Source organism: Trichosurus vulpecula, chromosome 2, assembly GCF_011100635.1.
Source record: "Trichosurus vulpecula isolate mTriVul1 chromosome 2, mTriVul1.pri, whole genome shotgun sequence".
Taxonomy (NCBI): domain Eukaryota; kingdom Metazoa; phylum Chordata; class Mammalia; order Diprotodontia; family Phalangeridae; genus Trichosurus; species Trichosurus vulpecula.
The window spans coordinates 85,259,942-85,274,704 of NC_050574.1; the positions used below are offsets into that span (position 1 = coordinate 85,259,942).

The 14,763-nt window shown below is 41.2% G+C and overlaps 1 protein-coding gene across 1 annotated transcript; it reads right to left on the reverse strand.

The window, feature by feature from the left end:
- Positions 1–1,576: 1,576 nt before the first annotated feature.
- On the reverse strand, positions 1,577–2,819 carry LOC118839457 (G2/mitotic-specific cyclin-B1-like). The gene is given in 2 exon segments (XM_036746926.1): positions 1,577–2,187; positions 2,190–2,819. Coding segments are annotated over 2 exon segments (1,200 nt in total). The 5' UTR covers positions 2,779–2,819.
- Positions 2,820–14,763: the final 11,944 nt, after the last annotated feature.

The following is a 14,763-nucleotide window of genomic DNA, read 5'->3' on the forward strand; positions in this document are numbered from 1 at the left end:
TTCACCTGGCTGCCTCTCCTCCATCCTACTGCAGATATGATAATGATTCAGTGATGACTTATCGTCCCCAAGTTCTATACCTTGAATGTCAATGTGGTGCTTGTAAAAGCTGTTGTTGATCTTGTTGAGGAATGATTTACATTTTGATATAGCGTGGCATTAATATCCACAAAATATTGGACCACAAAAGACTCCCCATTCACTACAAAGATTGCTAATAGCCTCCTTGGTGGGTGGCTTGCTACTCGTGAGGAGGTGCATATTCTGAAAGATCCACAGACCTTCAAATGTCATGATGCACAGGTGCCAATTTCACCCTGGGGAAAGATTTTAAGAAGCAATAGAGGAACATTCTTTTGTTTAGGAAGTGAGATCTGATAGCTGCATTATCTTGTTCAGAGAATACATCTCAAGAGAAACAATGCCATGGATTTGTCTTGCTTCCACATGGCACAAATTTGGTATTTCAATTGAGTGACCAGGAGTCATTGAACATCTCCCAGAAGTTGGCATTCGTTTAGCCTGCCTAGTCTGATGGAATGGAGGCCAGAGTTGGTATAGCCAGCAAATGAGCAATGGTAAGCTGCAGGTGAGGGGGCTTGGTAGCAAAGCAGAATAGAGATGTCTGCATAATGAACCTGACTATGATTTCCTGGAGCATCAGTCCCTGGGAGGTCACTACAGGGAGATTGCAATGAAAGAGTTCCAGTAGAAGTGTTTGCAACACTAATCTTTGTATCCTACCATGAGTTTAAACTGATTGGGTCTTCTCCTGCTGGGCTGGAGATGTGGGGAGGGGGGGATGAAAGGAGGAACTGATTTGCCATATCCCTTAAAAGTATAGGGGAGGCAGTCTGGTTGCTATGAATGATTTGATAATGTTGGTTTACTTTGTCACTGCTTGATTCAATTCCTCATTATTTATCTTGAGTTCTGTTTTAAGTACATGTCTTTTGTTTTAACTTTAATGGTGCATGATTTCTTCTGGCCTGGTATGGGAGTGGGGTATAGTCAGTAAGAATCGGGGCTTATGAGTGGTAGAATGAGATAGACAAGTACTTCTTTAAGTATTACAGACCTGATAGTAACCAACAATGCACTTCAGGTACTCAGGGGCTACATAGAGTAGAAACAAAAATTGCTATCTTCTGTCTATGGAAACTCAAGCAAATTTTTGAATTTTTCAGGATCAGCTGACCCAAGTTAATCAACCAGTGACAATGGAGTGGCATGATCACTCCATCCTAAGACCATTTTTTCAAAATCTGAAATAAAGGACAGAGTTGAAACAATTCTATTACTTGGGCCAATAAGTCAAAACATCTGTCTTATCAAGTTATCATAGGAGATAAAAGAAGATGGATTTGCTAGAGGCAAGATTACTCTGTATAATTGCCTCATCACTCTTCCTCTATACTTTGGCATGGAAGTCTAGTATGGTCTGTCTGGCCTGAAATTTTTTTTTAAGGGACAAAAGAAAACTTTATTATGACAAATATTTAGGAGCTATAATATGTACAAAAAGGCACATGGTGCCGATTTTATTGCAGATTTCACTACAATTCAAAATCAAGAGTTATACTTTTGTTAGTGGCCTGGCTAGATCTTGAATTAGTACAGAATTCAGTTGTGCAATACTGATGATCTTTGCATGCTTAGTGCTGGCATACTTATTCTTGATAGTCATGTGCTTTGTAAGGCCCCGGTTCACTAGGATCACATTCTTAGCCATGTGCTGCATTACAGGCAGAAGGGCCTCCTCCGTGTAGGACATGTAGTGTTGAAGAGTTGGGGTCCATTCACCATAGTCGAGGACTTTCAATGCCAAGCAAAATGCACTTGCTGCAATCTGGGAAGGAGGGAAGTGGACCATATCATAGTCCACCATTGTGAGTTCCATCAGGTATTTGGCTAAGGTGTGCTGTTCAATGTCAACCTCTCCAACCTTAGATTCTCAGCGTAAAAAGTGCAGGGGTAAAGGATGACCCAGACTGAAGTCTAAAGCTTTTAGAATCTTCATTTCCATCTGCCGAATCTGATGCTTGCTATACATGTGGTCAGTTACAAAGGCAAAGTCTCCAATTTCAGGTGGGTACATCTCTTCGTACTTGCTGGCAATGAACATGGCTGTAACACCCACCAGCTGCAGCAGCTTCTTAGGCACGCTATTATCCTGCATAAATCGGTAATAATGGCCACAGTCATGTACATAGTCTCCTGTAGCAACCTGAACTTCATCTGCACTTGTACTAACCAGTCAATTAGGATGGCTCTCATGTTCCCAGTGACTTCTTGACCCACCAGGTATTTTGGTCTGATGGCCTGCTCTTCCTCAAGTTGTCTAAGATAGCAATAAATATCTTTCACATATTCGCTACAAAGGTTTGGATCAGCTGTATTGTCTTCATCAACATCTTTTACTGCAAGTATGACATTGGAAAAAGCTTGGCACAGAAACTCTTCTGCAGGTGCACACCCAGATGTTTCCATTGGGCTTGGGGATGGAGAGTCCACCTTAATAGGCTCAGGAGTTAGTTTCTCTTCCTTAACAGGTTCAGGCACACGCATCTTTTCTACCGGTTTGGGGGCTTTTTTAGCAGCTACTTTTGCTATGGGAGCTTTGGCTTCTTTGTTGCCAATATCACCCAGGGCCATTCTTGGTCTCAGCCCAGGCTTGGAGGCAGCTGTGGGTACAGGCACCTTCTTGGTACCTGGGACATTGCCCTTCAGTTTATTCTCAGCATTGAGCTTCATGTTCCTAGTAACACGGAGAGCCATGACTTCCACCTTTCCAGGCGGCAGCTAATAACAAAGAAACAAACACACGCGCACACACACACAAACAGGGACAGAGAAAGCACAGATAAATGGCAGCGGGCCCCCCCACCCCAGCCTAGCTCTGGCCTGAAATTTTTGGAGTTTTTTTATCTCCATTTGGAGACCTGCCCAAGCACCATCAATATAGTTAAAATTTAGCTTTTTATTTTAATCAATGTGAATTTGGCATTTTCCAATTGGTGGTGGTGTGAATACCAGTAGGAAGACATTGTGAAAGCTTCTGCAAAGCAATTCTGCCAGCACGATTCAGGCTGAAAATGCAACCTACCCCTCATCCAGCAAGTTCAATCTCAACACTATCTCTGAGCCCAGTCTCAATCACAGATTATTGAATGTGTTCTTACATCCACAGCTTAAAGATCAGAGGAGAAGCTCCCAATATTACAGAGTTGATTATTTATAGTCTCAAACACTCTTTGTAAGTGGGGTCAACAGTAGTCATTTGTAAGTAAATGCTCAACATAAAAACTGTTTAAAAGGAATTGAAATTTCAGCTATGATGTTTTGTGGGATTGGTCAATCTTTGCCACTAATTAACCAACGAACACAGATTTATTAAGTGTTATGTGCTATGAAGTATCCTTGGCACTGAGGACACAAAATGAAGAATGAAACAGTACCTCCTCTCAAGTAGCTCATATTCTAATGGAGAGATAAATAAATATAAAAATATGTCATGAACATAAAATCAATAAATACAAATATGCACAAAGTAGTTCAATAGAGAAGAATTTGGGAGAGGGGCACTAGTAGTTAGGGGAATCACCTAATTAGCCTATTTCTTGTCCTTTAACTGTTTCCCCAGGCCAACCCAGGCTATTTGCCACTCCTTAATCCCATCCAGATCTTTTCACTGTCCCCTTTTTTGTATGTAAGTATCAGTCTCCTCTCATCAAGTTGTAAATTCCCTAAGAATCTTGCCTGTTGTCATTACAATAAAAGCTTCCCATTTTGACTGAAAGAAAGCTTGAGTGCTTGAATTCTTTCCAGGCAGACTCACCCTCCATCCTTACACTTCAGGGTTCCCAGCACCCCAAACTACATCAGTCTCATTCCACATTTACTTTGTAGCTTTCTTGTATATTTTCAACAAAACTATGAATGGCCACTGAGGTCCCTTCCAGAGCTCAAATTATAGGCTTCTGTGATCTATTAAACCCAGGGGAGAAATTGAGGGAGCCACAAAGACAGGAGTGCTAGGTTTGGAATAAAAGTTCTTGTGTTCAGATCCCACTTTGGTCATTTACTGTGTGATCTTGGACAAGTCATTTCCTCTATGTGGGCTTCAGTTTCCTTACCTTTAAGATGAGAGATCTGGATTAGATAATCTAAATTATTCTCATCTCAGGGAGATCCACCAGCACTATAAACAGTCAACATATCTTTTGACCCTATTGAATACATATGATCTAATACATAACTAGACAAGTTAAGCAGGGCTTTGACAGGAGGGATGAAATTTAGAACATGCTTATATCACTTGAACTCCTTCAATATGTGGAACAGTTGAGACTAGCAGATAGATTTAAAAAAAACTAGTTAAAATAGAAAACTATCAGATGGCACACTTAGCTCTTCTTCAACCCAACTGTGAATGTCATAACAGCAGCCTCAGCATGTTCCAGGGTCTCTACCTCCCATCAGAAGGTGATATCCCAGGATTTCTGAACCCAGTTCCCCATGCTGGTTTTCATACCCTGAGGTCCAAGATGTTCCCCTTTCATGCTGCTTGCCCCAGGCACATCTTGTGTTATTGGCCAGAAGGCCAAGATTTCTACATACTCAACCTCTCCTGAGCATGCAGAGATCTGTGTTTCATTGGTATGTAGTCATCCCTCCCTTGATATAGCCTGAAGAAGGAACGGGGTCCAATTGAGGAAGACTGAAATAAAAGGAAATCCAGGAAAATAGAAGCAAGCTAGGACATGAAGGCCCTTCTTTTGCCAGGGGTTAGAGGCAGACTAAATGTTTGGGAACCCAGAAGTTGAGACAGTGAATGTGGAGGTTGGGATGTTTGAGTTCAGAGTTCAGCCAAGGGTCTGGGATCTGGGAAAACAAAATAAGTGGAAGGCATGACCAGTGGTCAGTGCAGAGAAGAGCAGGAAGTTGGGTAAAGCAAGAAAATGGTATCAGAGACCTGAGGAAGCAGAGGAGGTCTAGAGTCCAGGTGGCAAAGCAAGGTTGTCGTTCCTCTCCTCTACATGAGTTCCTTTGGTGAAAAAGCCATGCCCCTATGCCAATTTGGTGATGAACTTAGTGGGGCATGCCCTCAAAAAATGTGCTTTCAGACTAATCAACCCCCAATCCATTTAGAAAGATTTTTACTGTTTGATAGTCCTGATCAGATCTTGCACAATGGCAGTATTTGGAAAAGAAATAGGTATGCCTCCAGATCATGCTAAAAGACAAAGGGAGGACTTTTATAGGAAAGATTTGGTCTTTCAACAGGCATTTGTGTGACCTTGGCCAAGTGGCTGTCCACATTAGTAAAGGCTATTTTCCTACTGGATGTTTCCTACACAAAAAATATTAATAGGTAAGATTTATATAGTTAAGTACTTTATATTTATTATCTTATTTGGTCCACACAGGTAGGTGCTAGTATTATCCTTATTGTTTTATTCAGTTTTCTTCCTTGACCATGTCCCTTTTCGAAAGTGTTTGTTTTTGATTACCTCCTCCCCTATCTGTCCAGCCTTCTATTGTCCCACTGTTTTATCTCCTTCCTCCTTCTTTCCTGTGGGGTAAGATACCCAATTGAGTGTGTATGGTATTCCCTCCTCAAGTGAAATCTGATGAGAGGAAGATTCACTCATTCACCCTCACTCTCCCCTCTTCCCTTACTAGAGAACTGCTTTTTCTTGCCACTTTTATGTGAGATAATTTATCCCATTCCATCTCTCCCTTTCTCCCTCTCTCAGTATATTCCTCTCTCATCTCTTGATTTGATTTAAATTTTTTTTGATATCATCCTTCCATATTCAACTCACCCTTTGCCCTCTGTATGTATATGTATGTGTGTATATATATATATGTATGTATGTATGTATGTATAGACACACACATATACCCTAATACTGAGGTCTCATGTATTATACACATCATCTTTCCATGTAGGAATGTAAAAAAAAAAACAGTAAACACTTCAACTTTGGTAAGTCCCTTATGATTTTTCTTTCTGCTTATCTGTTCATGCTTCTCTTGAGTCTTGTGTTTCAAAGTCAAATTTTCTATTCAGCTCTGGATTTTTCACTGGGAAAGCTTGAAAGTCCTCTATTTTATTGAAAGTCCAAATTTTGCCTAGAAGCTTGATATTCAGTTATCCTGGGTAGGTAGTTCTTGGTTTTAATCCTAGCTCCATTATCCGCCGAAATATCATATTCCAAGCCCTTCGATCCCTTAATGTAGAAGCTGTTATATATTCTGTTATGCTAATTGTGTTTCTACAATACTCACATTGTTTCCTTCTGGGTGCTTGCAGTATTTTCTCCTTGACCTGGGAGCTTGGAGTTTGGCAACAATATTCCTAGGAGTTTTCTTTTTGGGAAGTTTTTTCAAGAAGCTGGATTATTTCAATTTCTATTTTACCCTCTGGCTCTATACTATCAGGGCAGTTCTCCTTGATAATTTCTTGAAAGATGATATCTAGGCTCTTTTTTGATCATGGCTTTCAGGTAGTCCAATACTTTTTTTGCCTTTTAATTTAAATTTATTTATTTAACATATTTAGTTTTCAGCATTGATTTTCATAAGAGTTTGAATTACAAATATTCTCCCCATTTCTACCCTCTCCCCCACTCCAAGATGGCATATATTCTGGTTGCCCTGTTCCCCAGTCAGCCCTTCCCTCTATCACCCCACTCCCCTCCCATCCCCTTTTCCCTCCCTTTCCTGTAGTGCAAGATAAATTTCTACGCCCCATTGCCTGTGTATCTTATTTTCTAGTTGCATGCAAAAACATTTTTTTGTTTTTGAACATCTGTTTTTAACACTTTGAGTTCCAAATTCTCTCCCATCTTCCCCTCCCACCCACCCTCCCTAAGAAGTTAAACAATTCAACATATGCCACATGTGTATCATTATGTATAACCCTTCCACAATACTCATGTTGTGAAAGACTAACTATATTTTTCTCCTTCCCAACCCATCCTCCTTTATTGAATTTTCTCCCTTGACCCTGTCCCCTTTAGAAAGTTTTTGTTTTTGATTACCTCCACCCCCATCTGCCCTCCCCTCCATCAACCCACCCATTTTTATCTTCCTCCCTCTTCTTTCCTGTGGGGTAAGATACCCAATTGGGTATGTATGGTATTCCCTCCTCAGGCCAAATCTGATGAGAGCAAGGTTCACTCATTCCCCCCTCACCTGCCCTCTCCCCTCCTCCCACAGAACTGCTTCCTCTTGCCACCTTTATTCGAGATAATCCACCCCATTAAATCTCCCCCTATCTCCCTCTCTCAGTATGTTCCTCTCTCATACCTTAATTTGATTTTATTTCTTTTAGGTATCTTCCCTTCATCTTCAACTCACCCTGTGTCTGCTCTCTCTCTTTCACACATACATACACACACATACATACACACACTAGATACATACATACATACACATTCACTTACATATATACATAAACATATATATATATATATATACATATATATATATATGCATATTCCCTTCAGCTACCCTAATACTGAGGTCTCATGAATATTACATGTCATCTTTCATGTAGGAATGTAAACAAAACAGTTCAACTTTAGTAGGTCCCTCGCAATTTCTGTTTCTTGATTACCTTTTCATGCTTCTCTTGATTCTTGTGTTTGAAAGTCAAATTTTTTATTCAGTTCTGGTCTTTTCACTGAGAAAGCTGGAAAATCCTCTATGTTATTAAAAATCTATATTTTCCTTGGAGCATGATACACAGTTTTGCTGGGTAGGTGATTCTAGGTTTTAATCCTAGCTCCATTGACCTCCGGAATATCGTATTCCAAGTCCTTCGATCTCTTAACGTAGAAGCTGCCAGATCTTGGGTTATTCTGATTATGTTTCCACAATACTGAAATTGTTTCTTTGTGGCTGCTTACAGTATTTTCTCCTTGATCTGGGAGCTCTGGAATTTGGCGACAATATTCCTATGAGATTTCTTTTTGGGATCTATTTGAGGAGGCGATTGATGGATTCTTTTAATTTCTATTTTGCCCTGTGGCTCTAGAGTATCAAGGAAGTTCTCTTTTTTTGATTATGGCTTTCAGGTAGTCCAATAATTTTTCAATTATCCCTCCTGGATCTATTTTCCAGGTCAGTGGTTTTTCCAAAGAGATATTTCACATTGTCTTCCACTTTTTCATTTCTTTGGTTCTGTTTTATATCTTGATTTCTCATAAAGTCACTAGCTTCCACTTGCTCCAATCTAATTTTTAAAGTAGTATTTTCTTCAGTGGTCTTTTGGACCTCCTTTTCCATTTGGCTAATTCTGCCTTTCAAGGCATTCTTCTCTTCATTGGCTTTTTGGAGCTCTTTTGCCATTTGAGTTAGTCTATTTTTTAAGGTGTTATTTTCTTCAGTGTATTTTCCAGTATTTTTTGGGTGTCCTTTACCACGTCATTGACTTGTTTTTCATGGTTTTCTCACATCCTTCTCATTTCTCTTCCCAATTTTTCCTCTACTTCTCTAACTTGCTTTTCCAAATCCTTTTTGAGCTCTTCCATGGCCTGGGACCAGTTCATGTTTTTCTTGGAGGTTTCTGTTGTAGGCTCTTTGACTTTGTTAACTTCTTCTGTCTGTATGTTTTGGTCTTCTTTGTCACCAAAGAAAGAATCCAAAGTCTGCGACTGAATCTGGGTACCTTTTTGCTGCCTGGCCATATTCCCAACCAACTAACTTGACCCTTGAATTTCTCAGTGGTGTATAACTGCTTGTAGACTAAAGAATTCTATGTTCCACGTTTGGGGGTGAGGTGCCAGCTCTGTCACACCAGCACTACTCCTTACCCAAGAACCCCCAACCTGGACTGTGTTACAGGCTTCTGAAGCCTCGTAACTATGCCCAGGGTTCCCCCCAAGCCCCAGGCCTTTGCCTAAGCAAAGGACCTGATCTCGAAGACAATGTATGGGGCAGGAGCCGGAAGATGGTGAAGAACTCCGTTTATTCTTTCAGCAAGCAGCACATTTATAGCTTTAGTGACGTAGGTACATTCTTTGGTTACGTAGGTGAAGGAGAGGTAAAACTCAAATACACCTGGATCCTAGGACCGTCCCGACTCCGTCTACTCTCCTCCCCTTCTCTTCCCGCACTACCCGAAGCTCCCTGCGGGCAGGCAGTTCAGGCAAAGAACCGGAAACTCCACGTGGTCAGGCAGCAGGAAGTTCGACGTGGTCAGGCAGGCGGAAGTTCTATGTGGTCAGGCAGGTCCGGGCAGGGGCAAAGACCTGGAATTGCCAGGGAGGCAACAAAGGCAAGACCCCTCCTCCTGGCTCCACCCACATCCCAAAGCCCTGAGTTTATCTCAGCAGGCCCCTGGGCCTGGAGGTCTGAGGAGGACAGCGCACAGCTCTAACTTGGCCGGCCGGCAACAGGACTGGGCTTAGATCTTCAGCAGGCTGTGCACTCCTGCTCTGATCTGCCACTTAATTCCTCCCACCAAGTGGGCCTGGGGCCGGAAGCAACAGCAGCTGTAACTGTCCCACCTCTGCTGCCCCCAGGGCTGGAAGCCGAACTGTGAACTCCTTCCACTCCCGCAGCTTTTCCCACTAACCCCTTCTCCTTCTTCCCTTCCTTCCTTCCTTCCTTCCTTCCTTCCTTCCTTCCTTCCCTCCGTCCTTCCTTCTTTCCTTCCTTCCTTCCTTCTTCCTTCTTCATGCTTCCTTCTCAATGCTCCATGCCTTTGCACTGGCTGTCTCCTATGCCTGCAAATGCTCTCCCTCTTTACCTCTACCTCCTGGCTTCCTTCAGGACTCAGTTCTAATCTTTTTTTTTTTTTAATTTATTTAACATATTTAGTTTTCAGCATTGATTTTCACAAGAGTTTGAATTACAAATTTTCTCCCCATTTCTACCCTCCCCCCACTCCAAGATGGCATATATTCTGGTTGGCTGGTTCCCCAGTCAACGCTCCCTTGTCACCCCACTCCTCTCCCATCCCCTTTTCCCTTCCTTTCTTGTAGGGCAAGATACATTTTTACATCCCATTGCCTGTGTATCTTATTTTCTTGTTGCATGCAAAAACATTTTTGTTTGTTTTTGAACATCTGTTTTTAAGACTTTGAGTTCGAAATTCTCTCCCATCTTCCCTTCCCACCCACCCTCCCTAAGAAGTCAAGCAATTCAACATAGGCCACATGTGTATAATTATGTATAACCCTTCCACAATACTCATGTTGTGAAAGACTAACTATATTTTTCTCCTTCCCAACCCATCCCCCTTTATTGAATTTTCAGCCTTGATCCTGTCCCCTTTTGAAAGTGTTTGTTTTTGACAACCTCCACCCCAATCTGCCCTCCGCTCCATCATCCCCCCCAATTTTTTTTTTATCTTCTTCCCTCTTCTTTCCTGTGGGGTAAGATTCCCAATTGGGTATGTATGGTATTCCCTCCTTAGGCCAAATCTGATGAGAACAATGTTCGCTCATTCCCCCCTCCTCTGCCCTCTCCCCTCCTCCCACAGAACTGCTTCCTCTTGACACCTTTATGTGAGATAATCCATCCCATTCTATCTCTCCTTATCTCCATCTCTCAGTATGTTCCTCTCTCATCCCTTAATTTCATTTTATTTCTTTTAGATATCTTCCTTTCATCTTCAACTCATCCTGTGTCTGCTCTCTCCCTCTCTCCCTCTCTCTCTCTCTCTCTCTCTCTCTCTCTGTATATATATATATATATATATATATATATATATATATATATATATATATACACATACACACATAGATATATACATACATACACATTCACCCATATATATACATATACATATATGTATGCATATTCCCTTCAGCTACCCTAATACTGAGGTCTCATGAATCATACACATCATCTTTCCATGTAGGAATGCCAACAAAACAGTTCACCTTTAGTAAGTCCCTTGCAATTTCTTTTTCTTGTTCTTTTTCTTGATTACCTTTTCATGCTTCTCTTGATTCTTGTGTTTGAAAGTCAAATTTTCTATTCAGTTCTGGTCTTTTCACTGAGAAAGCTTGAAAGTCCTCTATTTTATTGAAAATCCATATTTTGCCTTGGAGCATGATACTCAGTTTTGCTGGGTAGGTGATTCTAGGATTTAATCCTAGCTCCATTGACCTCCGGAATATCGTAATCCAAACCCTTCGATCTCTTAAAGTAGAGCCTGCCAGATCTTGGGTTATTCTGATTGGGTTTTCACAATACTCAAATTGTTTCTTTGTGGCTGCTTGCAATATTTTCTCCTTGATCTGGGAGCTCTGGAATTTGGCGACAACATTCCTCGGAGATTTCTTTTTGGGATCTATTTGAGGAGGCGATCGATGGATTCTTTCAATTTCTATTTTTCCCTGTGGCTCTAGAATATCAAGGCAGTTCTCCTTGATAATTTCTTGAAAGATGATATCTAGGCTCTTTTTTTGATCATGGCTTTCAGGTAGTCTAATAACTTTTAATTTACCTCTCCTGGATCTATTTTCCATGTCAGTGGTTTTTTCAATGAGGTATTTGACATTATCTTCCATTTTTTCATTCCTTTGGTTCTGTTTTATAATATCTTGATTTCTCATAAAATCACTAGCTTCCAGTTTTTCCAATCTAATTTTTTTTTAATTTAAATTTATTTATTTAACATATTTAGTTTTCAGCATTGATTTTCACAACAGTTTGAATTACGAATTTTCTCCCCATTTCTACCCTCCCCCCCACTCCAAGATGGCACATATTCTGGTTGCCCTGTTCCCCAGTCACCCTTCCCCCCTATCACCCCCCTCCCCTCTCATCCCCTTTTCCCTTCCTTTCTTGTAGGGCAAGATACATTTTTACACCCCATTCCCTGTGTATCTTATTTTCTTGTTGCATGCAAAAAGTTTATTTTGTTTTTGTTTTTGAACATCTGTTTTTAAAACTTTGAGTTCCAAATTCTCTCCCCTCTTCCCTTCCCACCCACCCTCCGTAAAAAGTCGGGCAATTCAACCTAGGCCACATGTGTATCATTATGTATAACCCTTCCTCAATACTCATGTTGTGAAAGACTAACTACATTTTGCTCCTTCCCAACCCATCCCGCTTTATTGAATTTTCTCCCTTGACCCTGTCCCCTTTAGAAAGTTTTTGTTTTGATTACCTCCACCCCCATCTGCCCTCCCCTCAATCATCCCCCCTTTTATTTTTTTTAATCTTCCTCCCTCTTCTTTCCTGTGGGGTAAGATTCCCAATTGGGTATGTATGGTATTCCCTCCTCAGGCCAAATCTGATGAGAGCAAGGTTCACTCATTCCCCCCTCACCTGCCCTCTCGCCTCCTCCCACAGAACTGTTTCCTCTTGCCATCTTTATGCGAGATAATCCACCCCATTCTATCTCTCCCTATCTCCCTCTCTCAGTATGTTCCTCTCTCATCCCTTAATTTCATTTTCTTTCTTTTAGATATCTTCCCTTCATCTTCAACTCACCCTGTGTCTGCTCTCTCTCTTTTACATATATATATATATATATATATGTGTGTGTGTGTGTGTGTGTGTGTATATATATGAATATATAAACACACTATATATATACACATACATACACATACATACATATACACATAGATATATACATACATACACATTCACTTATATATATGTGTGTGTATATATATATGTATATATATATATATATATATATATATACATATATATATATACATACATAAACATATATGCATATTCCCTTCAGCTACCCTAGTACTGAGGTCTCAGGAATCATACCTGTCACCTTTCCATGTAGGAATGTCAACAAAACAGTTCAATTTTAGTAAGTCCCTTGCAATTTCTGTTTCTTGATTACCTTTTCATGCTTCTCTTGATTCTTGTGTTTGAAAGTCAAATTTTCTATTCAGTTCTGGTCTTTTCACTGAGAAAGCTTGAAAGTCCTCTATTTTATTGAAAATCCATATTTTGCCTTGGAGCATGATACTCAGTTTTGCTGGGTAGGTGATTCTAGGTTTTAATCCTAGCTCCATTGACCTCCGGAATATCGCATTCCAAGCCCTTCAATCTCTCAATGCAGAAGCTGCCAGATCTTGGGTTATTCTTATTGGGTTTCCACAATACTCAAATTGTTCCTTTCTGGCTGCTTGCAGTATTTTCTCCTTGATCGGGGAGCTCTGGAATTTGGCGACAATATTCCTAGGTGATTTCTTTTTGGGATCTCTTTGAGGAGGCGATCGATGGATTCTTTCAATTTCTATTTTGCCCTGTGGCTCTAGAATATCAGGGCAGTTCTCCTTGATAATTTCTTGAAAGATGATATCTAGGCTCTTTTTTTGATCATGGCTTTCAGGTAGTCCAATAATTTTAAATTATCTCTCCTGGATCTATTTTCCAGGTCAGTGGTTTTTCCAATGAGATATTTCACATTGTCTTCCATTTTTTCATTCCTTTGGTTCTGTTTGATAATATCCTGATTTCTCATAAAGTCACTAGCTTCCTCTTGCTCCAATCTAATTTTTAAAGTAGTATTTTCTTCAGTGGTCTTTTGGACCTCCTTTTCCATTTGGCTAATTCTGCCTTTCAAGGCATTTTTCTCATTGGCTTTTTGAAGCTCTTTAGCCATTTGAGTTAGTCTGTTTTGTAAGCTGTTGTTTTCTTCAGTGTGTTTTTCGGTATTTTTTGGGGTCTCCTTTAGCACGTCATTGACTTGTTTTTCGTGGTTTTTTCGCATCCTTCTCATTTCTCTTCCCAATTTTTCCTCTACTTCTCTAACTTGCTTTTCCAAATCCTTTTTGAGCTCTTCCATGGCCTGGGACCAGTTCATGTTTTTCTTGGAGGCTGTTGGTGTAGGCTCTTGCACTTTATTGACTTCTTTAGGCTGTATGTTTTGGTCTTCTTTGTCAGCAAAGAAAGAATCCAAATTCTGAGACTGAATCTGGGTGCGTTTTCGCTGCCTGGCCATATTCCCAGCCAGCTAACTTGACCTTTGAGTTTTTCAGTGGGGTATGACTGCTTGTAGACTAGAGAGTTCTATGTTCCACGTTTGGTGGGGAGGTGCCAGCTCTTCCACACCAGCACTGCTCCTTCCCCAACCCCCAACCTGGACTGGGCTTAGATCTTCAGCAGGTTGAGTACTCCTGCTCTGATCTGCCACTTAATTCCTCCCACCAGGTGGGCCTGGAGCTGGAAGTAACAACAGCTGTAGCTGCCCCACCTCCACTGCCCCTGGGGCTGGAAGCCGAACTTCAAATTCCTTCTACTCCCACAGCTTTTCCCACTAACCTTCTCCGCAGTTTTTGGTGTTTGTGGCTTAAGGAGTCTGGTAACTGCCTCAGCTCACCGATTCAGGGCGCTAGGGCCCCCTCCGCCTGGCTTCTGGTCTGGATGGTTCACGCCGTTCAGTCTGGGCTCTACTCCACTCCGTTCCCAACTCCCAGCTCCCAGCTCTGTGTGGGATAGACCTCACCCGGAGACCATCCAGGCTGTCCTGGGCTGGATCCCTGCTTCCCTCTGCTGTTTTGTGGGTTCTGCCGTTCTAGAATTGGTTCAGAGCCATTTTTTATAGGTTTTTGGAGGGACTCGGTATGGAGCTCACACTAGTTCCTGCTTACCAGCTGCCATCTTGGCTCCGCCCCCTCAGTTCCGAGTTAGTCTATTTTTTAAGGTGTTGTTTTTTTTTCAGTATTTTTTTGGGTCTCCTTTAGCAAGTCATTGACTTGTTTTTCATGGTTTTCTTGCATCACTCTCATTTCTCTTCACAATTTTTCCTCTACTTATCTT